Below are 26488 nucleotides of genomic sequence, written 5' to 3' on the forward strand. Positions count from 1 at the left end.
CTCAGTGAAGCCAAGCGCACAGGGCAGAGGTGTTCATGTGATCTGTCCTTCAGCCTGCAGGAGCAGTTACGCCAGTTGTACCCCCGGCTGAAAGTGCTGGCGTTTGGCGCTAAACCGGAGACCACACTGCACACCTACTTCCCCTCCTTCCTGTCCAGAGCCACTCCAAACTGTCCTGCCGACATGAGAAATGAGGTGAGCGCTTGGGGAGTCGGCAGAGTGGTCGGGCTCGTCTTTGTTCTTGGCACGGCCGGGCTGGGCCTGCGAGGGGGCCCTTGACTGAGCGTGAGATTTCTGTGCAGATCCCCAGGGAGGGGCGGGTGGGAGCCAAGTGAGGCAAGGTCGGCACGCCTTGGGCTGGGATGCCCCGGGGGTGAGTTCTTCAAACCCGGTTCCAGCCAATCCAGACAGCTGCCTTAACAAGGGGGGCAGGGGTGGACTTCTGCCTCTCTTGCTGCCTTAGGGTGGATAAAGAAGGTCTGACAGGCTTTTAAAAATGCTGGCCTTCTGCCAAGTCTTGTCCACTGTGTCGCTCCGGGAAGACGTGTAGGGCTGTCTGGAGAACCGCTAGGACTGACAGCAGACCTAGCAACGGAAACCAGATTGAGATGGGAATTCTCTGCGCGCTCTAAGCTGGTTTTTAACATCTGTTCATTCCTAGCAGCTGGGAGAAAAGCTCTTGGTGCAAAGACCCATCCCCCTCAGCCCATCAGATAAGGGCTGAGAAAGCTCCACTCACACTGCAGCCCCCCGGCGAAGTGAGGATGATCTGACTTGTTTGTGCAGATCTCTCGAAGGAAAGACTGGGCAAAAAAAGGGATTTTTTTTTTAACAAAACACCTTTCAGGACTTCTTTATCCATCACAACAAAGCAAAAAGGGGCCGAGCCCCATTTTCTGTGCTCTGAGGGAAGTACAGGTGTGAGGGGTCCAGTGCCTAGATACCATGGCGATTAGTACGTTGTAAGTAGGTAGCTAGAGAGATGGGAGAACTAGACTAGAGGAAAGGGTTGAGGAATAACCTGAACTGCCTAGTGGTGCTTGGTGATCCAAGATGGCGCGCTGGCCCAGGGCTGGGTCAGCCAAATCCTGCCTCCCGAGCAGAAACGCCGTCTCGCTGGTGGGGAGGCGAGTGGGCCTGGTTTTCAGAGCTGCTGTGCGCTCCAGTGAGAGCTGTTCCTGCTCAGCCCTTCTGGAAATCAGGTCCCTTGCACGTGGGTCCCAAACTCAGTCAACCAGCAGGCGCGCGGCTTTTGGCCTGGCAAGCTGAGCTGCAGAGCCGGGCGTAGCGTGACCGAACTGAGCGTCCCCAAGGGAGGACTGGATGGCTGCTTGCTACAACCTTCTGCTTTCCTCCTGCGCAGCTCCTGATCTGCCTGAGCGAGTGCCTGAGCATGGACGCCCTGAGCTTCAGCGTCTGGCGGCAGCTGTACACTAAGCACCTCTCCCAGTCCAGGTAGGCAGTGCACACGGCTGGCTGGGCTTTGGGCAGTCAGCAGGAGACAGGTGAGCCACTTGCTCTCGCCTGGGCGCGGCTCAGCGTCTGTTCTGGAGGACGCGGGCTACACAGTGGGCACAGCTGATGTTCTGACGGGGTGGGCGCGGCGGGCAGAGGGAGGTACCCGCCCTGGGATGGCAGCGGGCCCAGGAGGAGCTGACGACGAGCCTGAGGAGTTTAACAAGAGCGGCAGTTCAACTGATAGCCCAGTGTGTCTGCTTGTGTCCAAGCCTCGGGCTGGAGCGCTGGGGTAACTGTCAGATTCCCCTAGCCAAGCCGGGATGCTGACTGTCGGGAACATGAGCCATTCTGATAAAATTCCTGAAACCGAGAGCAGCTGTCTGAGCAGAGCTGTGGGCTCGGTGCACAGCCAGCCTGGCTAACGTGCTTTCCCTGTGTGGCTGCGTCCTGCACAGCTTCAGCAAAGGCCAGAGCTGGGCTTCCTGAAGTTATTTGGGGAGATTCCCTTATCTGCAGGCAGGGGCCACCTGTGTTAGTAGGGCCGGGTGTGAACGTTCCTTTGAGTCCCAGCAACGTGCCCCTTCGCTCCTCAATAGAGCATGAACTCTGTGAGGCTGGTGCAGTGGCACGGAGTCAGGTACTGCTGCCTTCAGGGTGGTCCAGGCCTTCTCTTCCTCGTGACCCTTTGCAGTATTGGACCTCCATAAGCACATCTAGGTGGCATGGAAACTCCATGGAGCCCACTAGGACATATTCTCTTGCCTGCCTGCCTGGCTGGCTGGGACATACAGCTCAGCCCTGACATCTTCTAAGTGAGAGCTGGGGAGGGACCATGCGAGGAAGAACAGCTGGAGCAAAAGCAGCCTGTGGGAAGAGAGGGGTGAGATGTCCCTTATCACTGCAGTCTGTGGCTGGACATCGTCCTGCTCGCGGGCACCACCCTTTCACAGAGAGTCTGAGACCTGTTTCCTTTGGCTCCACAGCTTGCTCCTGAACCATCTGTTGGAGTCTTGGGACAGCACCACCAGAAAAGTAGGTGATATGCTGGGGGGCAGGGACAATGGGGAAACCGTCCCTTTCCATGGGGCGGGATGTGCTAGAGGGAAGGAGAAGGCACTGAACTGGCACGTAGCAGATGGGGGTTCAAACCCAGCTCTGCTGTCGACGCCCTGTGTGACCTGGGCAATTACTTAATCTTGCTGGGTCTGAGTTCTGCCTTGCCGTGAGCTGGGCAGAATCGCTGCTGTTTTATCATTTCGACAGATTGTAGCGATGTTTGTTTTAAGCAACCGGTGTGGGAGATGCTGGAGGTCAGACAATAATTCTTTAATGGCAGGTGATGTCGAGATTCAAAGAGTTAAATCTTAATAACCATTAAAACCCATTGTCAGCATTGCATGTCAAAATATACCTAGTAAATACCTTTCAATGAAACGCTGAGATCTCGGCCCGTATTTTTCTTACTTTGCTTACCTGTAAATTTCACTTGTGGATGGAAACGTTTTCCTGGCAGTTTGTGTACAGTGAAATCAATGGTTACCTGTAACAATCGAATCCTACCTCACCTACTTTGAGGTCGCTTTCCAAATAGGGTTAATGCGATCTCATCCACCTCACGGGGGCTGTTGTGTCTGCGGGTCCTGTCACTGGCGAGGTGCTTGGTCATGTGGGGCGGGAGCCTTCTAACATACCAGTATAGACCGAGGTGGTTCATATTGTCTCCTCAACCCGGCCCTTCCCTGCCTACATCTCAGACCTTGCCTCGTACTGTGTCCTTCGCACTGCTGATGCTGCCAGTCTCAATGTCTGGTTTCCTTTCCCTCCCTCCGCTGTCCCATGCTGCCCTCCAGTGTGTGGAGCCCAGCCCAGGCCAACGTGTCTTTAGTCAAGTCCCACGGTCTTTCCAAGGCCTGCCAGAAGGGAGTTCCTAATTACATGGCCATAGCGAATGTCTGTTGTGGGCTTTCCAGTGCATCCCATCTTCCATGTCTGCTGTTTGGATCGCAGCTCTTGGACTTTAAACTAGATTGAATTTGACACTAGACTGGAGAAAAGACGTAAGATCATTCCCCCCTGAGAGGAGGGGAATGGACTACATGTGACCTAACTGGCCTCCCCCCTTGTTGAAATCCATGGGGTTTGTTCGAGTTGGGCTGCCCAAACTTTGCTGCCAGTGTAGCGCCCATATTGGGCAGAGAATCTGTTTTGTGCTGACGGTGGGACAGATCCTAGAGCAGCTGCGGTCACTGCCCCATGCTGACTGAACACGACTAGTGGTGCAGACCCCCTCACACAGAGTCAGTGGCACTCCTTGGGGGGGTGGATTTAGGCTGCCTGGGGAGGTTAGAAGTGTGATCGTGAGGCTTGATTAACTGGACTGGGGTCAGCATGGGAACAGGCTCTGGGTGGGCTGGCGCTCTGCACCGGCAAGGGCAGCGTGGCCGCCCCCAGAGGTTCTGCCGAAGCGGGGTGTTCTGTTACGTCTCTGTGCTGTGGAACTCAGTGTCTGTCTTTCTTCAAGGTGCGAAAATCTCTCCAGGAAACTGTTCGTTCGTTCAAAGTGACTAACGAAGAACTTGCTGTGAAAGGACCAAACAGCCTCCAGGATCTAGCAGCCTGCCATGCCACCTGCAAGGTGACTGGCTTTCCCGTGCAGGGCGGTTTTGGGGCAGGGAGGCCGGAAGAGGCTTGGGAACTAACCCCATGTACCCAGCGCCTGTTGGGCATTGATAGGAGAGGGATTTCCCCCACGCTGCGCCGGGAGTCCTCAGGCTGTTTGTTTTCCTGCGTTTCTCTTCTGGCGTCTGTAGGAGTTACTGGGTTTCCCAGTGCAGCGTGGGAGTGGTGCTCAGGGGGGCCTGCAGGGCACCGCCGGCTCTTTCTCCTCGCTTCCAGCTGCAAAGAGGAGCCTGGCGCCTTGTGTAAAACGACGGGAAACAAGGGGCCACGTGCTGAGAAGAGGCCTGGGTGGCTAAGCGCACGCGTAGCGAGTGGGGAACCATCTGCGTAGGGCTCGGAGAAGTCCAGGCACCGCGCAGGGCAGCCGGAGGACTGGAAGGAACACAACAGATGGGAGGGGTAGTGAACAGAACGACACACCTTTCCGACGTAGGAGTCTATGGTTAAGCGGTTCGGAACCGGCTGTGTTTAGCAGCATCAGTTACTTTTTGTTCTGTTTCCAAGAACCTGCTGCATAAGATGAAGGGCCGTGGCTTCCCCTGGGTTCGACTGCTGCTTGTGATTCTGGTGTTTGCTGCCGGCTTCCTGGTGCATGATATCAGGACACAGGGGTCTTTTCAAGGTAAGACCTTCCCCCACTGGAACCCGGCTAAGAGGGGGGCACGATTAGATCCTCGGGGGAGAGAGTGAATTTGTAAATGTCCGTCGGCTTTGATGATTTGTTTTGAGTATGTGATTTCCCCAGCAAGTTCTTCCTTTGCATCCCAGAGTATGTGTTACCTTGTTTCCTCCAGGGCCCTGTGGCTCCCTGCTGGGAATCTGTGGGCTTTGTTAGCTGTGTTGTGTGGGTGCTTTCATCCCTTCTGTAGCCAGCAGGGGTGAGCATGTGCCACCCGGGATGCACAGGCACCCACGAGGGGCGTATGGCTCTGTTCACCCTTCACTCATCAGTGAGGCTACATTTTAGTCATGGGTATTTTTAGTAAAAGTCATGGACAGGTCCCGGGCAATACATAAAAATTCACGGCCCGTCACCTGTCCATGATTTTTACTATAAATACCCATTACTAAATCTCTGCTCCTGGACCCTGCTGCTCTGGGGGGGGGACCCTGCTCCAGTGGTGGGGGCTCACTGCTCCGAGGCCCCCGGAGCCCGCTCTCCCGACAGCCTCCAGGACCACCCCCCAGGGACCGATGCTCAGGGGCTCCCCGGGGCTGCTGCTCGGGCCACTGCAGCTGCGGAAGTGACGGAGGTTGCGGGAAGTCACGGAATCCGTGACCTCTGTGACAGAATCACAGCCTTACTCCTCAAACATTCAGCAACATAAGAACGGCCGTACTGGGTCAGACCAAAGGTCCGTCCAGCCCAGTATCCTGTCTGCCGACAGTGGCCAATGCCAGGTGCCCCAGAGGGAGTGAACCTAACAGTTAATGATCAAGTGATCCCTCTCCTGCCATCCATCTCCACCCTCTGACAGACAGAGGCTAGGGACACCATTCCTTACCCATCCTGGCTAATAGCCATTCATGGACTTAACCTCCATGAATGTATCCAGCTCTATTTCAAACCCTGTTCTAGTCCTAGCCTTCACAACCTCCTCAGGCTGCAACATTCCCAGACCACCTCCTTACCTGAGCAGTAAGATGTTAGTGTGTTGCCTCTGCACAGTCACGCGGCTGTGGCACCACTGAGCTTTGCGAGCCTTTTGGAGAATAAGGCCTGCTCAGAGCCAAGGTCATAAAGCAACGCAAGCAGCCTCCGTTCCTTCACCCGTGTGGCTGGGTCCACGCGGCCCTTGTGAAGCCGTGCTACATAGTGGGTGCTGTCATCTCTCCCAGAACCACCTGTACCTGCTCAGTGGCTATTTCTCCCTGCGTCTGCTCTCCACGCTGGGTTCCCTGGGTGCCTAGGACTTCCTGCCCACCACAGAGTTGCCCCTGCCCTGCTCTAACCATACGGGAACGGAACTTGCCCTGAAAGCCTTTGCTTCCTGCTAGCTGCACGAACTGCAGCCCCAGGAGGGAGAGCTGGCAGAGCATGCTGTGTTTGAGCACTGCCCGCTGCCGGGCGCTGCCATTAGGAAATCAGGCCAACCTCGTCTAAATTCCTCTCCCAAAGTCATTTGTTCTTTTCCAGCTTCTTCTGCTCACATCCTTCGCTCCTCGGGCATCCTGTCGGTCTCCCAACAAGCCTGGACTAAAGTGTCCCGTTACTCCCTGGAAGGATACAGGTCAGTGACAGTTTTTAATTAAGCAAAGGGGCCAAACGGGCATGAATGCATGTGGGGTTACTAATGCACTGAAGACCACAGCCATTAGGAAATCCCCTTGTCTTGGAAAGCCACTGGCAAATGGTCCCCAAGGTTCCTAATACAACCTTATAGGCTGGTCTCTAACGGCAGGTTTCACTGTCGTTCCGTTCCCACAATGGCCTTTGCTGTTCAGGTGCTGATGCTAGCTCTCTCTTCCAGCTGGTTGGAGAGGAACGTCCCTGTTTACTATTCCCAAGTGCTGACGGTGTTGGGACCAAACCTGAAACTGGTTTGGACAAAGACCAATGAGACTGCAGTTTACGTCTCTGGGAAATGTTCCTCTCAGATCTCTTGGGTCAAGGACAACCTGCCCTGGTTCACTGAGTGGGTAAGGAAGAACTTGCATTAGCTGCCTGCTCGCCAGCTCGGGAGGTAGACCCGCTGCAGAGCACGGCCTGGTCTGGTTAATGACGCCGGGTCACGCTGGTCCCAGACAAGGGACAGGAGGGGCAGTTCAGGCTGCTGAACAAGCTGTCCCCGGCGATAGTGCTGAGAGCAGGCGCCTGTCTTTCAGGGGGTGTTGTGCTGTGATGTGAGGATCTGAGCTGGGCCCAGAGCAGTGTGAGTGCCAGTGGGGGCGGGGCACTACACCTGTAGCAGTACCGAGGTGGGGTTTAGTGAAGAGGTTTCTTTCCCCAGACGAGAGAGCCCTTGCAGCCCACGGTTTGCTCTACCTGACCGGGGGTTGACGGGCTGCAGCCAGCGTGGAACTGGCCTGACGCGAGCCAGGCGGATAGGTTCTCAGAGCACATTGCCCTGCTAAGCAAATTCCTCTCTCAGCTCCAGGCCCGGGTTCCAGACTTCCTGCTGCACTTCGCTGAATGCATCAAGGAGCTGTTACTCCTCGTCCTGCAGCGCTGCGTGCTGCCAGCGCTGGAATCCGTAGGCACAGCCCTCGAGCGGGGATGGGAGCTGTGTGTGGACGCTTGCAAGTGAGCAGCGCTGGCCGCTTGATTGGCTTTTCTTGTTCCTTTCGTCTTGTTGGTGAGCTTTGGGGGCAGAAAGGGGAGGCTGCGCTGTCCCGGGGTCAGGCCCGTCTGCCCTTGGTTAGACAGAAGAGGAGCAGTTCATGAGTGATTCCCTGGGTCCACGTTCGAGTTCTGTAGAAGGGGAGCGTTCGAACTAGAGCCCCGGGAGTGATTAGTGGGCATTGCAGAAGTGCCTGGAGCCCCCTTGGGATGGCAGGCTCCAGGCACTTCCAGACAGTAAGAGAGTCCCTGCCCCAAAGAATTTACAGTTAGTGATCACCATTTCCAGAGGCAGGGCCAAGACTTGGATTAAGGCACATGCCTGAGGTCACGTGTGGAGTCAGTGACTCAACTGAGGCTTGACCCAAGATCTCCCAGTCCAGTGCCTTGGCTCCAAGCCTGTCTGGCCTTCCTCCAAAATCCCCTGGGTTTTTCCCCTCTGGCTAAAATACTGCCCAGCCCCTACACTTTTGTCATGGACTCTGGGGACTGCTGGGGCTGGCAGTGCACAGCCTTGGGTACATGGACTTGTGTGTGATGTGAACTGCCCCGGAACGTGCAGCTGTCCGGAGCAAGGCAGGTGATTCTGTACGTTTGATTCTTTAGGGCTTTGTGCTGGAGCTCATCCCCCAGGATCTGAGCTAGTTATTTCCGTACTGCCCTCGGTGAGTGGACAGGCACAGACTAGCAAGCAGCGGTGCTGGCGTTGGCCTGGTGGGGTCGAGGGAATGCCGGAGAAGTCCTGTTGACTTTGTGCCTGGGTGTCTGGGCACGAACTTGGGAGTAGATTTCGGTTGTCTCCTTTAGTGGCTTGCGTGGGTATAAGAGCTGCATTTGCTGCTGCTGGTCTGCTTAGCGGCTGTCTGTATGCTGTTAGCCTAGAACCTGTTCTCCTTACTCTTCCAGTGGAGAAGTGTCATGGGACTGCATGAGAAAACATCTGACAAGCTTTACCTATTCCTCCTGGATGTACCTGCAAAACACAACGCTGGCCATCAAGAACTGGGCCTTGGCCATGATTTCTGGACACTAGAGTCTGGCTCTCTGGAGCACTGGGGACGACGTTCACGTCATTAATCTCCTCTTGTATAGTGACGAAGGACGGTGCTGACTGTGTTTTCAGTGTAGCCTGCGTTGAGGGGTTGGAGCAGGTGTCTGCGCAGGCTGAGACGCGGGGGTAGCTGGGGAGGTTTTCCCTGGGGCGACATGTCCAAGCTTTATGCACCCTGTGATTTAGTTTTGGTTATTCGTGTCCAGCTCCCCCACCCCCGGCCTGTAACTCGGGCAGGTGAGCTGCTGACTGTGCCTCTCCACCTGGGCCCGGTCCTGTAACACACCCTGAGCTTTGCTGTCTGAATGGTGAGGTTACCGGAAGAGCAGCCCCTGAAAGGGGGGTGGCTCCGGTGTGCACACTGCAGCACACAGACATCTGTGGCTGCCGGCCCAGGCTAGCCTAGCGCCTCAGCCCTCCCCGCTCAGTTCATGTGGCTTTGGACCATCCACTGGGATCTTTCTATCCCAGATGAGTTGACAGGACAGATGCATTCAGTTTAATTTAGTGCATGGACCTTCTGTTCCTCTTTGAAGGTGCGTCTGGTGTTGAGGTGCCGTGGTGGCAGCCCACGAGCTCTCTTCCCCTTTGACTCCCCCAGCCCCAACCGCTGTCACGTAGTTTGCTGGCTCTCGCCACGCAGCCTCAGGTCACCTACTGTGCTCTGATCCATTGCCCTGCCCAGGGGGCAGCGTCCAGAGCCCCTCTCGGCCAGGGCGAACCTGCATTGACAAAGTGTCGGTTGTTCCCAGCAGCCCCCCAGACTCTAACGGCTGAGGGGATGTGCTGGCGGCTTTCCAAAGAGCTGCACCGTAGAACAGAGACACTCTCCCCTCCATCGAACGTGGCAGCGTGGGCCTTGGGGACTACAGCTCCCAGCAGGTATCGCTCTGCTTCGGCCATTGGGATCAGGAGGGAGTGCTGCATGCTGGGCCCTGGCTCCCCAAGCCACATCTCCTGTTGGAGGCGGGTGGCCCGCTGCCATAGAACCTCTCCAGTTACCCAAATGGGGAGTGGGGAGAGGGGCCAAACCCAGCTCCCGTGGGCTGCCTTACCGAGGGTGCTGCCGGCGGCAGGGCAGGCTCAGTGACGTCTGGCTTTGGCAGCCACGCCCTGAAGCCCGGGGGAAGGAAATAGGACGGGGTCAGGCTCCAATTCAGGAGTGGGGGCGAGAGGGGAGCGTTTCATTCATGTCACTTGTTCCTTGTGCCTGTAGGGGAGCCTGTCTCTCCATATCCGCTTCCCCTCTTGTCAGTGTCTAAAACAGGCTGAGGCGTGGCGGTGGCCAAGCGCCCGCTGTCCTGGCACTGGGGCGGGGGGGGGCTGTTCTCTCCTCACCCAGCTGGGCGAGGGGAAGGCTGCAGTGCTAAGGCTGCAGGAGCTGGAGTGTAATAGTGTCAGACTGCAGCACCTCCTGGCTGCTGGGAGGAGAGGTCTGGAGCGGGTCTCATTCCACGCTCCCCATGGCCGTCTCCTGCCCCCAGCCCTTGCTGGTGCTAGGAGATTCTCAGCCCTAGACTGCAGCAGTGATCCGCCTTCCCTCGCCTGGCTCCGGGTTCAAGGGAACAGCCTGCTCCTTAACCTCCTGTTCTCTGTGCCCAGCGACGGGCCCTCTGTGAAAGGAGCTGGTTGGGTCTGAGCCAGTCTGCGTCTCGGCCACTCTCCTGGCCGGAAGCAGCAGCGAGCCCGCTGCCTGGCGGTCTCTCCAGCAGAGGCCTGGCTGCTCCCTTAGACACTGGGGATGGGGCGAGGCTGTTGCTGCAGGGTAGATGGGTGCGAGGCTCTCTAGCAGCCTGGCGCTGTCCACTAGCGCAGCCTAGCCGGGAGAAGACTCGCAGCAGGGTGACATGGGGCGGGGAGATGCTCAGGCACGTCTGTAAAAGCCATATTAACCGAGCTGAGCCCTGGTGGGGAGCAGTGGAGGCTGCTTGGTGAACCCACTGTCTAGTCTGAGCCATATTGTCCCCCGAAGGATCAGGCAGCCCAGTGCAGTCCTGCTGCCCTGGTAGCCGAAGAAAGCCCGTCTCCTTCCCTGCCTCCTTGGCCTTGGGACTCTGCAGCCTGGTAGGGAGTTTTCCCAACACCCCAAACCCTCTGTCGCTGGAGACAGGGTGTGCAGGGTGCCACTGTGAGGACCTGCTGGGGAGATGGGTGTGGCAGGGGCCTTGCTTCTCCATGCTTGTATGTCTCGTTGAGGTGTGCTCATGCCTGGGGTGTGCCCTCCTGTGCATGCCCCGGCGGCCTGGAGCCTCACCTGTGTCCAAGGTCCTGTGACGGGCCTGGAAGGAGAATCTCCCGGCTGCCTGTGTCCCTCTTTGCTCACGCAATTCCAAAGGTTGCAGGACCCAAATAATTGAAATTGTATATGACTCTTCTCAAATGAAATAAAGGAAACTCTATTTGATCTGCGCCCCTGCGCTGTCCTTCATTTAGAAACTGCCCTTGGTCCTGGAGGGGGAACAGCGCTGGGACCTGGTCAGTGGGGACTGTGATCACTGGGGCAGGCCAATTCCTCCCCTGGCCACACAGGAGCGTTTGCAAAGGGCCCCTTCCCACTGACCTGTGGAGCAAAGACCCGTGGCCAGACGGCAGCCCGGCCAGAGCTCCCTGTGGTGCCAATCGGGGAGAAGCCAAAGCTCAAAGGGAGAGTTTCATTGGCCTTGGCTTTCTTGCTCTGGACCTGTTGTGGCTGGCGGTTGGTGCTATAGGTTCTGCTGCCCTCTGGCAGCCCCAGCTTTCCTCTCCTCTGCATTTGCCACCCACCGCTGCTCAGCAGGAGATGGCCAGCACTAAGTTCCTTCCTCTAGTGAACTGCTTTACTTCGCCACCAGCCTTTCTCCACCTTCTCGCTCAGCCCCATCCCTCCTCCAGCCTCCCAGGCCTAGGACCTTGTAAACAAAAGCTGTTGGCTTTGTCCAGTGATGTTTCTCCTGGTACCAGTTCTGCACTTTTACCCTTTGTGCAGCCTGACCCGGAGCCTGTCTGTCACCTGCCTCAAATCTAGGGCCAAAAGTAATAATCAGATCTCATTCTTCAGCTGGGGTCAGGCAGGATCCCCTCCCCCAAATGTCCATTTAGCCAGCTGGATTGTTTTTTCACTTTCCTTGGAAGTGTCAGGGATTTAGTTGGGATTGGTCCTGCTTTGAGCAGGAGGTTGGACTAGATACCTCCTGAGGTCCCTTCCAACCCTGATATTCTGTGATTGGCCACAGCTGGAGCTGGGACACCCGGCAGGATGGTACAAAGAACCCTCTGCCAAGGTGCTGGGCTGGTGTGTTTTGCTCACATGCTCAGGGTCTAACCGGTGGCCAGATTTGGGGTTGGGAAGGAATTTTCCTTCTGGGTAGATTGGCAGGAACCTGGCCAGGGGGTTGCCGGCCTTGGCAGTGGGGGGCACAAGTTACCTGCTGGGATCATCTGGGCACATCCCAGCCTGCCACTGCAAGTGACTAGGTACTGATGGCACCTTGGTCTCTCCTGGACACTGTGTGTGGCTCACGCTGCTGAGGACTGGAATGCTTTAGTCTAGCCCCAGGCCTCTGATCTACAGGAGATCAGGCGAGATGAGCTGATGGTCCCTTCTGGCTGTAACAGATATGAAATCTGTGAAACCTCTTGGCCCTGTGCTCAGAGAGTGACTGAGCTGTTCCCGAGTCCGACTCAGCAGCCCTGACTGTCCAGCACTTGACCATCCCCTGCCCCTGAAGCTACACTCCTGCAGCCCCCCGGGGAAATCCATCCCTTGATTTCCCCCACCCCCCTTTCTCTCCAGCACCCTCATTTGCCATCTCAACACTGCCCAGACTTGCCTGGTGCCCCCTCCTGACCAGGAGCCCTGTCCACCCAGCACAGGTGGAGTGGCCTCCAGCTGTGAGCGCTGCCTCTGCAACTCTGCTCTCCTGGTTCCCTCTCACCTGGCTGACCCCTGCCTCACTGGGCGGCCCCCCTCGCTCTCCCTGCCGCACTGGCTGGGGTGGGTGCCACGTTCCCTTCCCCAGTCCCTGGCCGAGCTTGTCCTCTCCCAAGGCTCCTACTGCCCCGGACGTGGGGAACTTGTCACCTGCCCAGTCTTGCTGCCCCACTCTCCAGGGGGCTGGTCTTCAAGGCCGTGGGCACCCCCATGACTACGGGTCCTGTGACAGTGCCTAGAGGTGCCATTGGGGGTGTGTTGGGCTGGGAGCTGCACGGCCCATGGGGTGACGGCCCCCCAGAGCTTGCAGCCTCCTGGAGGGAGGGGCCCTGGGCAGTGAGCGGAGGTGGAAGCAGGCTCGCTGGGCCGTGCCCTGGGTTGAAATGCCGCTCTGGGCAATGGGCGCTGGCCTGACCACGGATGAGCCTATGGGGCCATGCCCCGGGAGCAGGGCTGGCTCCCGTTCTCCTGCCTGGCCCGAGCCGCGGGCACAGCCCTGTGGGGTCGGGGCCGGGTGGGCAGCCCGCGGGCTCGTCATGGAGCCAAGGAGGGCGAGGGCCGCATAGACATGGGCAGTGGGTGCCACGGCCCAGCCCCGAGGGGAAGAGCCAGGCCAGGCCCCCAGGCTCCGGGGCAGGCAGCGCGGGGCCAGCTGCGCAGGGGAACCGGCCGAGGCTGGAGCAGGGCGGGAAGAGCCGGTGCCGCCAGCCTTAGCGGGTCGGGGGGGCCGAGGGGCAGGTCACTCGCACCCCAGCGCCGGGACAAGGGCAGCAGGGCCCAACCTCCCCTGAAGGACAGCGGGAGCCAGTCCCCGGGGCGAGGCAGTGCGGGTGGGGAGGGTCCATTGGGTGGTTTGCGGGTGGGCAGGGCCGGCCCTGGCTTTTTTGCCGCCCTAGGGAAAAAAGCCACCTGCCGCCCCCGCCAGCGCAGCAGGGGAGGGGGCCGAGCAATCCCCCACCGGCCGCAGTGCCGGGGGGAGGGCAGCGAGCCCGCCGAGGCTCTGCTCTCCCCGGCGGCCAGAGTGCCGAGCGGAGGGCGGAGAGCCCCCGGCGGCAGGAGCGCCGTGGGGAGGGCGGCGAGCCCAGTCGCGGCCCTGATCTTGGGCCAGAGCGCCCCGCCACACCGCCCCCCTCCAGGCGCCGCCCCAAGCACATGATTGGTGGGCTGGTGCCTGGAGCCGGCCCTGTGGGGGAGGGGTCTGGGCAGCGCGGGCGGGAAGGGCCATTGGGCGGTTTGCGGGGGGGGGGGGTCTGGGCAGCGCGGGCGGGAAGGGCCATTACGCGGTTTGCGGGGGAGGGGGGTCTGGGCAGCGCGGGCGGGAAGGGCCATTACGCGGTTTGCGGGGGAGGGGGGTCTGGGCAGCGCGGGCGGGAAGGGCCATTGGGCGGTTTGCGGGGGGAGGGGGGGCTGGGCAGCGTGGGCGGGAAGGGCCATTGGGCGGTTTGCGGGGGGGGGGGGTCTGGGCAGCGCGGGCGGGAAGGGCCATTAGGCGGTTTGCGGGGGAGGGGGGTCTGGGCAGCGCGGGCGGGAAGGGCCATTGGGCGGTTTGCGGGGGGAGGGGGGGCTGGGCAGCGCGGGCGGGAAGGGCCATTAGGCGGTTTGCGGGGAGTGTCTGGGCAGCGCGGGCGGGAAGGGCCATTGGGCGGTTTGCGGGGGGAGGGGGGGCTGGGCAGCGCGGGCGGGAAGGGCCATTGGGCGGTTTGCGGGGGGAGGGGGGTCTGGGCAGCGCGGGCGGGAAGGGCCATTGGGCGGTTTGCGGGGGAAGGGGGGGCTGGGCAGCGCGGGCGGGAAGGTCCATTGGGCGGTTTGCGGGGGAGGGGGGGGTCTGCGCAGCGCGGGCGGGAAGGGCCATTGGGCGGTTTGCGGGGGAGGGGGGAGTCTGGGCAGCGCGGGCGGGAAGGGCCATTGGGCGGTTTGCGGGGGAGGGGTCTGGGCAGCGCGGGCGGGAAGGGCCATTGGGTGGTTTGCGGGGGAGGGGGGGGTCTGGGCAGCGCGGGCGGGAAGGGCCATTGGGCGGTTTGCAGGGGACGGGGGGTCTGGGCAGCGCGGGCGGGAAGGGCCGTTGGGCGGTTTGCGGGGGGAGGGGGGGCTGGGCAGCGCGGGCGGGAAGGTCCATTGGGCGGTTTGCGGGGGGGGGTCTGCGCAGCGCGGGCGGGAAGGGCCGTTGGGCGGTTTGCGGGCGAGGGGGGGTCTGGGCAGCGCGGGCGGGAAGGGCCGTTGGGCAGTTTGCCGGGGGAGGGGGGTCTGGGCAGCGCGGGCGGGAAGGGCCGTTGGGCGGTTTGCGGGGGGGGTGGGCCAAAAAAAAAAAAAAACAGCCGCGGCAGCACGATTGCGCCATTCCACTCTTCGGTGGCAATTGGGTGGCAGGTCCTTCGCTCCGAGAGGGACTGAGGGACCCGCCACCAAATTACTGCGCCGCAGATCCAGATGTGCCGCCCCGATATACAAGTAAAATATATTAAAAAGGTAAAAATATAACTATTAAGGAAAAACACACACACAAAAAGAAAGACAAAAGAAGTGCAATTGTAAAACCGAGGGCGAGAGTCCATGGGGCTTGTGCTCCTATATCATAGGTGAGGAGCTCTGATGTGTGCCCCCGTTAGGGTGACCAGACAGCAAATGTGAAAAATCGGGACGGGGCTGGGGGGTAATAGGAGCCTAGATAAGAAAAAGACCCAAAAATCGGGACTGTCCCTATAAAATCGGGACATCTGGTCACCCTAGCCCCCGTGTCTCCTGTGTGGACAGGGCTAGACAGCAGTCTCACTCCGGCCATGCGGCCACCCCAGTCTGGGAGTGAGGGGCGGCGCCCTCCCGGGCTTCCGGACCCACAGACAAAGCCCGGGGGGAACCAGTCCCATTTATACTTGCTGGACACAAGGCTCTTGCTCGTGTTGTACAGGAGGCTAAGTGACCCCCCTGTTATACACTGAGCAATGAGGGCTCCCTCCGTGTGGGGCAGAGGGAGACCTGCGCTCCAGGGACGAGGTAGCTGGTGGACAGACCCCGCCGGAGCGGGGAATGTCGGCAGGCGCCACTCTGCCTTAGACGGGGTCATCTCCACTTGAGCAAGCGAGACTCCCCGCAACCTCCAGGCACCTCTTCTGTCAGTGGACGGTGACCCTGACTCTGAGAGAGACCCCCGGGACAGCGAGAGAGAGACGGGGTGTCCCTCGGCTGGGCCCCCTGGGGCGAGATTCAGCCCAGCCGCAGCGGGGTACACAAGGTAGTAGGTGGAGAGGGGAAGGAGAGAGAGAGCCAGGCTGGAGGCCTCCGGGCTCTGTTCCCCTCTCTGCACCGGCCTGAGGGGGGGGCCTCAGAGCTTTTCCCAGCATGTACCCAGCTCACATAACCTTGTGTCATGGATCCGGGCCAAGCCTTCGGAATGAGGGGAGAGAAAAGGGCAACGCTGCCTCTGCCCAGGCTGTGCAGACAATCACCCCGCCCTTCTGGAACTCTCTCTGGGGACCCAGCTGGGATTGTAGCTCATTGAGACTTCCAGAGCCTGGCCCCATTGCGGTCACTCCATGAGGGAGAACAGAAACACCTGCCTTTCAAATTCAACTGTATCTAGGGTGACCCCACCTGTATTTCAAGTTCCGTAATAGAGGACACTGCTGTGGGGGGAGGGGGGGAGCTCAAGGGGGTATTTTGGGGTGCTGGAGGGGGGTGTGGGTACTGGGAGATGGTATTTGGGAGGTGCTGGACAGAGGATTTGGGGTGTGTAAGAGCAGGGGTGCCTCTCGGGCGACTGGTGAAAGCACCCCAGGGAGGCGCTTGGTGCGCTGGGGCCTGGAGCCGCCCCTGGTTGTCCCCCATAACGTCCATTCTTCTCCCCCCCACACCCCACGGAGCATTCCCCTTTTCTCCCCCCCCCCCCCAAGGAGCACCCTGCTCTCTCTCCCCTCCCCTCCGGCAGGGCTGGGTTGGGTGAGGGGTTGGGGGGGGGGGGGAGGCTGGCTGGCTGCCTGCTGAGGAATGAAAGTAACTCACTTCCTCGGCAGCCAGCCAGGATTGGAGGGGTCACGCCTGGCTGGGCTGGGGATAGCCAGATAGCATGTGTGAAAAATCAGGACGGGGGTTGGGATAGGGTGAGCAGATGTCCCACTTTTATAGGGACAGTCCCGATTTTTGGGTCTTTTTTTATATAGGCTCCTATTACCCCCCACCCCACCCCACCCCTGTCCTGATTTTTCACACTTGCTGTCTGGTCACCCTAGGTGTGGGTAATTGGTTCCTATATAAGACAAAGCCCCAAATATCAGGACTGGCCCTATCAAATCAGGACATCTGGATCTGGTCACCCTAGCTGGGGAGCGCGTCTCTCCCCCGGGCTGGCAGCGATCCATCCCATCCGGGGGGAGCTGCGCAGGGCAGGATGAGCTGCGGTGGCTCCAGGGGTGCCCCGTCCCTGAGATCAGATGCTGGGCTAACTTCACCATGGGGAGTCAGGGCAGCGCGGGCGGGAAGGGCCATTGGGCGGTTTGCGGGGGGGGGCAGGGCAGCGCGGGCGGGAAGGGCCATTGGGCGGTTTGCGGGGGGAGGGGGGGTCTGGGCAGCGCGGGCGGGAAGGGCCATTGGGCGGTTTGCGGGGGAGGGGGGGCTGGGCAGCGCAGGCGGGAAGGGCCATTGGGCGGTTTGCGGGGGGGGGCAGGGCAGCGCGGGCGGGAAGGGCCATTGGGCGGTTTGCGGGGGGAGGGGGGGTCTGGGCAGGGCGGGCGGGAAGGGCCATTGGGCGGTTTGCGGGGGGAGGGGGGGTCTGGGCAGCGCGGGCGGGAAGGGCCATTGGGCGGTTTGCGGGGGAGGGGGGGGGGCTGGGCAGCGCAGGCGGGAAGGGCCATTGGGCGGTTTGCGGGGGAGGGGGGGTCTGGGCAGCGCGGGCGGGAAGGGCCATTGGGCAGTTTGTGGGGGGGGCAGGATCTGGGCAAGGCGGGCGGGAAGGGCCATTGGACGGTTTGCGGGGGGGAGTTAGGGCAGCGCAGGCGGGAAGGGCCATTGGGCTGTTTGCGGGGGGGGGGGGCTGGGCAGCGCGGGCAGGAAGGTCCATTGGGCGGTTTGCGGTGGAGGGCGGGTTCTGGGCAGCGCGGGCGGGAAGGGCCATTGGGCCGTTTGCGGGGGAGGGGTGCTGTGCAGCGCGGGCGGGAAGGGCCATTGGGCGGTTTGCCGGGGAGGGGGGTCTGGGCAGGGCGGGCGGGAAGGGCCATTGGGCGGTTTGCGGGGGGGGGGCAGGGCAGCGCGGGCGGGAAGGGCCATTGGGCTGTTTGCGGGGGAGGGGGGGACCTGGGCAGCGCGGGCGGGAAGGGCCATTGGGCAGTTTGCGGGGGAGGGGGTGGATCTGGGCAGCGCGGGCGGGAAGGGCCATTGGGCGGTTTGCGGGGGGGGGTCTGGGCAGCGCGGGCGGGAAGGGCCATTGGGCGGTTTGCGGGGGAGGGGTCAGGGCAGCGCGGGCGGGAAGGGCCATTGGCCGGTTTGCGGGGGGGGGGGGGGGAGGACTGGGCAGCGCGGGCGGGAAGGGCCATTGGGCGGTTTGCGGGGGGAGGGGGGTCTGGGCAGCGCGGGCGGGAAGGGCCGTTGGGCGGTTTGCGGGGGGGGTGGGCGGAAAAAAAAAAAAAAACAGCTGCGGCAGCACGATTGCGCCATTCCACTCTTCGGTGGCAATTGGGTGGCAGGTCCTTCGCTCCGAGACGGACTGAGGGACCCGCCACCGAATTACTGCGCCGCAGACCCAGATGTGCCGCCCCGATATACACGTAAAATATATTAAAAAGGTAAAAATATAACTAGTAAGAAAAACCACACACACAAAAAGAAAGACAAAAGAAGTGCAATTGTAAAACCGAGGGCGAGAGTCCATGGGGCTTGTGCTCCTATATCATAGGTGCGGAGCTCTGATGTGTGCCCCCGTTAGGGTGACCAGACAGCAAATGTGAAAAATCGGGACGGGGCTGGGGGGTAATAGGAGCCTAGATAAGAAAAAGACCCAAAAATCGGGACTGTCCCTATAAAATCGGGACATCTGGTCACCCTAGCCCCCGTGTCTCCTGTGTGGACAGGGCTAGACAGCAGTCTCACTCCGGCCATGCGGCCACCCCAGTCTGGGAGTGAGGGGCGGCGCCCTCCCGGGCTTCCGGACCCACAGACAAAGCCCGGGGGGAACCAGTCCCATTTATACTTGCTGGACACAAGGCTCTTGCTCGTGTTGTACAGGAGGCTAAGTGACCCCCCTGTTATACACTGAGCAATGAGGGCTCCCTCCGTGTGGGGCAGAGGGAGACCTGCGCTCCAGGGACGAGGTAGCTGGTGGACAGACCCCGCCGGAGCGGGGAATGTCGGCAGGCGCCACTCTGCCTTAGACGGAGTCATCTCCACTTGAGCAAGCGAGACTCCCCGCAACCTCCAGGCACCTCTTCTGTCAGTGGACGGTGACCCTGACTCTGAGAGAGACCCCCGGGACAGCGAGAGAGAGACGGGGTGTCCCTCGGCTGGGCCCCCTGGGGCGAGATTCAGCCCAGCCGCAGCGGGGTACACAAGGTAGTAGGTGGAGAGGGGAAGGAGAGAGAGAGCCAGGCTGGAGGCCTCCGGGCTCTGCTCCCCTCTCTGCACCGGCCTGAGTCCCCCCACTCAAGGCTTTTCCCAGCATGTACCCAGCTCACATAACCTTGTGTCATGGATCCGGGCCAAGCCTTCGGAATGAGGGGAGAGAAAAGGACAACGCTGCCTCTGCCCAGGCTGTGCAGACAATCACCCCGCCCTTCTGGAACTCTCTCTGGGGACCCAGCTGGGATTGTAGCTCATTGAGACTTCCAGAGCCTGGCCCCATTGCGGTCACTCCATGAGGTAGAACAGAAACACCTGCCTTTCAAATTCAACTGTATCTAGGGTGACCCCACCTGTATTTCAAGTTCCGTAATAGAGGACACTGCTGCGGGCGGAGGGGGGGGAGCTCAAGGGGGTATTTTGGGGTGCTGGAGGGGTGTGTGTACTGGGAGATGGTATTTGGGAGGTGCTGGACTAGGGTTACCATATTTCAGCAAGCAAAAAAGAGGACGGGAGGAGCCCCACCCCCATCCTGCCCTACCCCGGCCCTGCCCCTCCCACTTCCCGCCCCCCCCTCAGAACCCCCAGCCCTCCCCCATTCCTTGTCCCCTGACTGCCCCCTCCTGAGAGCCTCCCCCCATCCTAACTGGCCCCCTAGGACCCTACCCCCTACCTGTACCCTCATTGCCCCAACCCTTATCCACACCCCCTCCCCCAGACAGACCCCTGGGACTCCCACGCCCCATCCAACCACTCCCCACCCCGACAGCCCCCCCCAGAACTCCCGACCCATCTAAACCCCTCTGCTCCCTGTCCCCTGACTGCTCCAATCCCTCTCCCCACCCCTGCCCCCTGACAGCCCTGCCCCCAGAACTCCCAACCCCCCCCCCCCGCTCCTTGTCCCCTGACTGCCCCCTCCTGGGACCCCTGCTCCTAACTGCCCTCCAGAACCCCACCCCCTACCTAAGCCTCCCTGTTCCTTGTCCCCTAACTGCCCCCTCCTAAACCCCCCCCAAATGCCCCCCAGGACCTTACCCCCTACCTATATCCTGATTGCCCAAAACCTTCTCCACCACCCCCAAAAAGCCCCCCCCGAACTCCCGACCCCCCCGTCTCTTGACTGCCCCCTCCAAAATCTCCCTGCCCCTTCTCCTGCCCCCTGTCCCCCTTACCCTGCCGCTCAGAACATGGTGTTGGGCTCTGTGCGGAGCCGGACACGTAGCTGCGCTCCCCAACGCAACACACAACCCGGTCCCTGCCCCCGCACAGTGCTGCCGGAGCGGGGCGCTGGGCTGCATGGGAGGAGGAGCTGCCGAGGCCGATGCGAGCGGCTGACTTTCCTGCAGCCCTCCCAGCCGCGCCTCGCTCTGCATGGGGGGGAAATCCCGGACATTTTTAGTGATTTACAAATTCCCCCCCGGACGATGTTTTTAACACAAAAAGGAGGACATGTCCGGGTAAATCCGGACGAATGGTAACCCTAGTGTCTCCAGTCCCAGCCCCTGGAGGTGCCCTCACCCATCTCCCCCTCTGCCCAGCCTGGGTGAGTTTAAAGGCTCTGGCTGGAGGGAAGGCCCGAGAGGAGCCTGGGTAACGGAGCTGATTTGTCATGCAACAGGCCGTGAGCCACGGGGAGCAGCCAGGCAGCAATAGGAGGGCGCGAAGTCAGGGCTTAATTTGTACTGAAGGCGGAGCCGGGCTCACACAGTCTTTATACTTTCATAACTGACGCGGCAAACCCAGCGGTGCCGGGGCTCTGAACTGCCAGACCCGGAGGTGCTGGGGCTACGAACTGCCAGGCCCAGAGGTGCTGGGGCTACGAACTGCCAGGCCCGGAGGTGCCGGGGCTCTGAACTGCCAGGCCCAGGGGTGCCGGGCTCTGAACTGCCAGGCCCAGGGGTGCCGGGCTCTGAACTGCCAGGCCCAGAGGTGCCGGGGCTCTGAACTGCCAGGCCCAGAGGTGCCGGGCTATGAACTGCCAGGTCCAGAGGTGCCAGGCTCTGTGACGTTATTGACATAAACTGGGACCGTATAGATCATTGTTGCAACCAAGGTCCTGTAGTGGCACCCAAATCTTGTGTAAAGGGGGTCAAATGGGGTGTCTAGGACAAGGTTATGGTTTACTGGTTATGATTATGCTGTCTATATGTGTGTATCAGTTTTGTAGTTGAAGTTATGAATATTGGCTCTATACTGTCTGTATGGCAAACTTATGCTATGCTTCTGGGTGACATCCCAGACAAGCTGAGATTAGCTCTGCCTAGCCTGTTTGATGGCCCATTAAGGACCATCAGCTATACAATGGACCCATTGAGAGAAGGCAGATACGCCTTGTAACTCAGCAAAGTATGCAGGGACTGGCCCATGTGACTCCAGACTCCATTTTGCTGTAATTTTCCACAGTAAGAACAAAGAGGTGTCCTTACACCTGGAAAAGACTATATAAGGCTGATGCCTCATCTCCATCTTGTCTTCAATCCTGCTTCTTATCTCTGGAGGAACTTTGCTACAAACTGAAGCTCTGAACAAAGGACTGAGGACCCATCCCAGCAGGGGATGTATTCCAGAGACTTAATTTGAACCTGCAGTTTATTCCATCGCTGCTGCAAGCCTGAACCAAGAACTTTGCCATTACTGTATGTAATTGATTCCATTTAACCAATTCTAACTCTCATCTCTATCTTTTTCCTTTTATGAATAAACCTTTAGATTTTAGATTCTAAAGAATTGGCAGCAGCGTGATTTGTGGATAAGATCTGATTTGTATATTGACCTGGGTCTGGGGCTTGGTCCTTTGGGATCAGGAGAACCTTTTTCTTTTACTGGGGTATTGGTTTTCATAACCATTTGTCCCCATAACGAGTGGCACTGGTGGTAATACTGGGAAACTGGAGTGTCTAAGGAGATTGCTTGTGAGACTTGCGGTTAGCCAGTGGGATGAGACCGAAGTCTTAGTCTGGCTGGTTTGGTTTGCCTTAGAGGTGGAAAAACCCCAGCCTTGGGCTGTAACTGCCCTGTTTTAGCAATTTGTCCTGAGTTGGCACTCTCAGTTGGGTTCCGCCAGAACCGCATTGTCACAGGCTCTGAACTGCCAGGTCCAGAGGTGCTGGGGCTCTGAACTGCCAGGTCCGGAGGTGCCGGGCTCTGAACCGCCAGGCCCGGAGGTGCCGGGGCTCTGAACCGCCAGGCCCGGAGGTGCCGGGCTCTGAACCACCAGGGCCAAAGGCGCCAGGGCTATGAACGGCCAAGCCCAGAGGTGTCTGGGGTCGGCTCTGACAAGCCCTGGCACAAATGAAGCACTGGGCCAAGTTCTGCAGCTGTGGGGTCTGAGGCTGCTGGGGTCAGAATCTCAATGTGGGCACCAGCTGTGCTGGGCAGGGGCTGGGGGGCAGAGGGTGTGCCCGGGGCATTTTGTCCCCTCGGGTCTCACGTGGGGTCACTGAAATCTGGCCCTGAGGAAGGGAACATTGTAATTCTCCCAGAGAGGGATATCTGCAAAGTCCCATGAAATATTTCATTCCCTCAGGTTGTCAGGGTCTCGGCACCCTGTACACAGCGCCTCCTAGCGCTGAGCTGGGGTATTGGGGCCAGCAGGGACAGAGAGTGGGAGACCAGCCACACGTGGGCCCCATGGGGACGAGAAGCTGCCCTCACACGGGGCAGCTGCAGGGCAGCTGAGCCTGATGGTCCCCCCCCAAATCTCCGCAAGCTCCCAAAGGCAGGGCACAGAGACAGGGCTGGGAAGAGCACGTCCCGCCCATCCCCCAGCTGTGGGAGGGGGGCCACATCACTAGTTGGGGGGCAATGAGCGAGCACGAGGCCTGGCTGGGCGCACAAGTGAGACCAGTTTGATGGTCTCAGCTGCTCCCGTGCAGCACCATATCCCTGGCCCAGAGGCACTGCCCAGCGCTGGGCGCTGGGCCTGGGGACGGGCACCGCAGAGACCAGGAGTGGCACGTGGAGCCGGCCTCGAAGGACTCCTGGCTCGCCGACCAAGCAGGGAGCTGACCCATGGTCTGAGAGGTCACAGAGCCCAGCTGGGACATGGCAGCTTCCTGGCCTCCTCCAGATGCTGGCTGCCCCTCCCTGCCTCCCAGAGGGGTCCCCCGGGGTCCATCCCCCTCATGGGCAGCCTGTCGGAGCCATGCTCCCGCCCCAGCAGCCTGCTGTATCCCGTCGGGCTCTGGACCCTCCAGAATCAATCCAGTCTCCATCTCTTCCAAGCTCATGGAGGCCCCGCCCCTGCCTGGCCTGACCCCAGCGCAAGCCCCTTCTGCTCCCGTGGGCGAGACGTGTTCCTGGAGCCGCATGTCCTGAGCTCTGTCCCCACCGTGGTGTCTGCACATCCCCCGTCCCACAGCCTGCAGCCCAGGCTGCCGTACCCTGCCCCCCCAGCCGTGCCCCCAGCCCTGGGATCAGGCACCCACCCTCTCGGCAGCTTTGGGACCCCAGCCGTAGCATGAACTCCCCCCTTTTCTCCCCAGCTCTGCGAGGCAGGGCCGAGTGCCGGGAACACCTGAGCAATGACACGTCCAGCTGTCTCCACGGGACCTGCCCAGACTGGCAGAGCCGCCGTCCTGAGCTCTCAGGGTCTCGACAGCAGCCTGGGGGGCAGTTTGCTCCCACAGACGCAGGCGACGAGGCTGGTTTTAAAAAGGGCTGGATGAAGAGCAGTAATAATGGTTAAGCAACTAGAGCAGAGGCCTGGGGCTCAGGACACCTGGGTTCTATTCCCAGCTCTGCCAGTGACTTGCTGGGTGACGTGGGCAAGTCGCTGGCCCGATCTGTGCCTCAGTTTCCCCGTGGGTGCAATTGTTAGTGCTTATGTCACGCTCCATCAGTCAGGCACAAAGCCAAGGCTCCTGCCCCAGAGTGAAGCTCTGTGTGAGTCCCAGTAGTACCTCCTACTGCACAGGCACCCCAGCCGAGCCCGAGGCGCTCAGGAACTGAGCAGGACCCGCGTGCCCATGGTCACCGTGGAGAGTGTTCATTACTGACCTCGTTCTGTGGTAAAGAACATTCCGGTTCCCCCCGCAGCACTGTTTGCTATCGCTCTCTCCAGCGTAGCGGGTGCCACGTCTGCGGAATTCCTAGCCCAAGCTACGTTTGAGATAGACAGCGGCAAAGCCAGACGATCTCTCTAAAGGGGAACTCCAGCCGTTTTGCCAGTCCCGGATCTCACAAGCGTCTGGTTCAATCCACCTCCAACTTGGGGGCAAAAATCTCTGGAAGGAGACGGTGTGACGAACTGGGCCTGTTCTTACTGTGGTGTGTGAATGCTGACAGGGGAGTTTGGCTGGATAGTCTGCATTGGGGGATGGGAGTCTGAGTCTGCCCGAGGGCGAATACCTGGGCGTGTGTGACGGAGCAGGGAGCAGGGCAGATTTGACCTGGGAATGTTGCAGGGGGGTTGCAGTGGGGATGTGGGACTTCCCTTGAAGGAAGCTACCTGAGCTGTCACCTGAGCCAGGAACGGGGGTGGGGAGAATTAACACCTTCTGCCCGGGAGACTGAACAAAGGAGAGGAGCAGCGGGAGGAGTTTTGAGTTTAGTTTTTCGGTTGGGGCTGGGTGGTGCAACGCAGGGAACCCCAAGCTGGGGTCTAAGCTCCCTGAACCTCCCAGAGGGACCTAATTGAGGGGGTCTGGTCGTACCTACACGCTCTGCTTGAGACTGTGTTCCTGTCCTTAAATAAACCTTCTGCTTTACTGGCTGGTTGAGAGTCGCAGTGAATCTCGGGAAGAGGGGTGCAGGGCCCTAACTCCCCCACAATCCGCAACAACTGGTGGCAGCGGCGGGATCTACTGCACCCCGTGGACGGCGCTTCCTGCAGTAAGTGACTGGGGAGCAGTAAAACGAAGGGGGATTGACGGGGACCAGGCCTGCTGAAGAGTGGGAGAGAGACGGTTATTACCCCTGGGAGTGTGTGACCAGCGAGAAGGACTTTTGCAGTAACAGGGTCCCCCGGGGGGATCGCAGCGAGTGGTCCCAGGGGCGGAGGAGTCTGCAGCTCGACCCTGGCAGAGAGGTGGTGACCTCGAGAAGGGCTGGCACACTAGGGGGCCCCCTGGGAACTGTGGGGAGCTGTGAGCACACAGGCCGGTGAGTGGCCAGCAGGAAGATGTATGCCAAGCGGCTTAAGAGCGACCTGGTGGAGCTGTGCAAGCAGAGGCGGCTGCGCATTGGGAGGCTCACCAAAGAACAGCTGATTGCCCAGCTGGAGGCGGAAGATCGCGCGAATGAACTGATCCCTGTGTCTCAGGGAAGCAGCCTGGCAAATGCAGCGCAGGCACCAGTGTCTGTCCCAGCTGGGAGTGGTCAGCTGGCTGCTGAGGGCTTCCCGAGACCCCTCCTTCCTATGCCTAGGGGAAGGGTGGGGAGGAGCCCAGCAAATACCGAGGGCGCCGTGACACCCCGGCCAGCAGGGGACCCTCCCGGCGAAGCTCGCCGGCCAGCAGAGGATCCTCCCGGCGACGTTCGGCATCCGTGGAGCGGAATTGGCTGGAATGGGAGAAAGAGCTAAAACTGAGAGAGCTGGAGGATCGTGAACGACAGAGACAGCATGAACGGGAGGAGAAAGAGAGACAGCATCAGCGTGAACGGGAGGAGAAAGAGAGACAGCATCAGCGTGAAGAGAGACAGAGACAGCATGAACGGGAGGAGAATGAGAGACAGCGTCAGCATGACCTGGAACTGGCGAGATTGAAGGGCAGCGAACCCCCGGCTGCGGTGAGTGAGGGGGGACCCAGGACTGCACGGAGCTTTGATAAGTGCATCATGGCCCCATACAAGGAGGGGGAGGACATGGATGACTTCCTGGAGGCCTTTGAGACGGCCTGAGAGCTGCACCGGGTGGATCCCGTGGACAGACTCCGGGTCCTTACCCCCTTACTGGACCCCAAATCCGTGGCATTGTACCGCCAACTGGGAGAGGCAGAGAAAGGGGACTACGAACTATTCAAAAAGGCCCTGCTACGAGAGTTTGGGCTGACTCCTGAGATGTACCGGGAAAGGTTCCGGAGTCAAGATAAAACCCCTGAGATCTCATATCTGCAACTAGCCGTCTGCATGGAAAGATACGCCAGCAAGTGGGCTGGTGGGGCCCAGACGAAGGAGGACCTGATTAAACTGCTGGTACTGGAGCAACTGTATGAGCGGTGCCCATCTGACCTGAGGCTGTGGTTGGCTGCGACACGCCGGGCAGCTGGCTGATGAGTTTGTAAAGAGCCGGTCAGGGGGTGGCAGGGAGGAGCCCCAAAGGAACAGGCCCGCCGCAATGCAGAGAGAGAGTCACCCTGGGACCTCCCAAAGGGGGAATATGGGGAATCCCCTCCCACGGGGAAGGCCCAGCATCAGGGACAACCAACCGGCTCGAGGGGACCCACGGGACCTGAGCTGCTATTACTGCGGCCGAAGAGGCCACGTTCGGGCCCAGTGCCCCAAGCTCAAGGACAGACTGAGCAGACCGAACCCGCACCGGGTTAACTTGGTAGAGGCCCAGACGGACGAGGGGCAGGCTTCCCACGCAAGAGGGGCTGGCAGCTTATCAACTGCTCAAGAGAGAGAAGGG

General features: G+C 60.2%; 1 protein-coding gene across 3 annotated transcripts in view; it reads left to right on the top strand.

Moving 5' to 3' along the window:
* Positions 1-10872, top strand: part of TMEM214 (transmembrane protein 214) — a 37378-nt gene extending 26506 nt beyond the window's left edge. The window contains exons 9-18 of one of the 3 annotated variants that reach the window (XM_054021495.1): positions 54-195; positions 1364-1455; positions 2442-2490; positions 3980-4093; positions 4642-4759; positions 6275-6368; positions 6609-6777; positions 7230-7381; positions 8024-8082; positions 8324-8412. In XM_054021495.1, the coding sequence (XP_053877470.1) occupies positions 54-195; positions 1364-1455; positions 2442-2490; positions 3980-4093; positions 4642-4759; positions 6275-6368; positions 6609-6777; positions 7230-7381; positions 8024-8057 (964 nt within the window). In that variant the 3' untranslated portion in view covers positions 8058-8082; positions 8324-8412. Of the gene's footprint in view, positions 1-53; positions 196-1363; positions 1456-2441; positions 2491-3979; positions 4094-4641; positions 4760-6274; positions 6369-6608; positions 6778-7229; positions 7434-8023; positions 8083-8323 lie in introns of all 3 variants that reach the window. The other 2 variants (XM_054021494.1, XM_054021496.1) reach the window with 2 other exon arrangements.
* Positions 10873-26488: the final 15616 nt, after the last annotated feature.

The sequence above is a fragment of the Malaclemys terrapin genome, chromosome 3 (assembly GCF_027887155.1).
Source record: "Malaclemys terrapin pileata isolate rMalTer1 chromosome 3, rMalTer1.hap1, whole genome shotgun sequence".
Taxonomy (NCBI): Eukaryota; Metazoa; Chordata; order Testudines; family Emydidae; genus Malaclemys; species Malaclemys terrapin.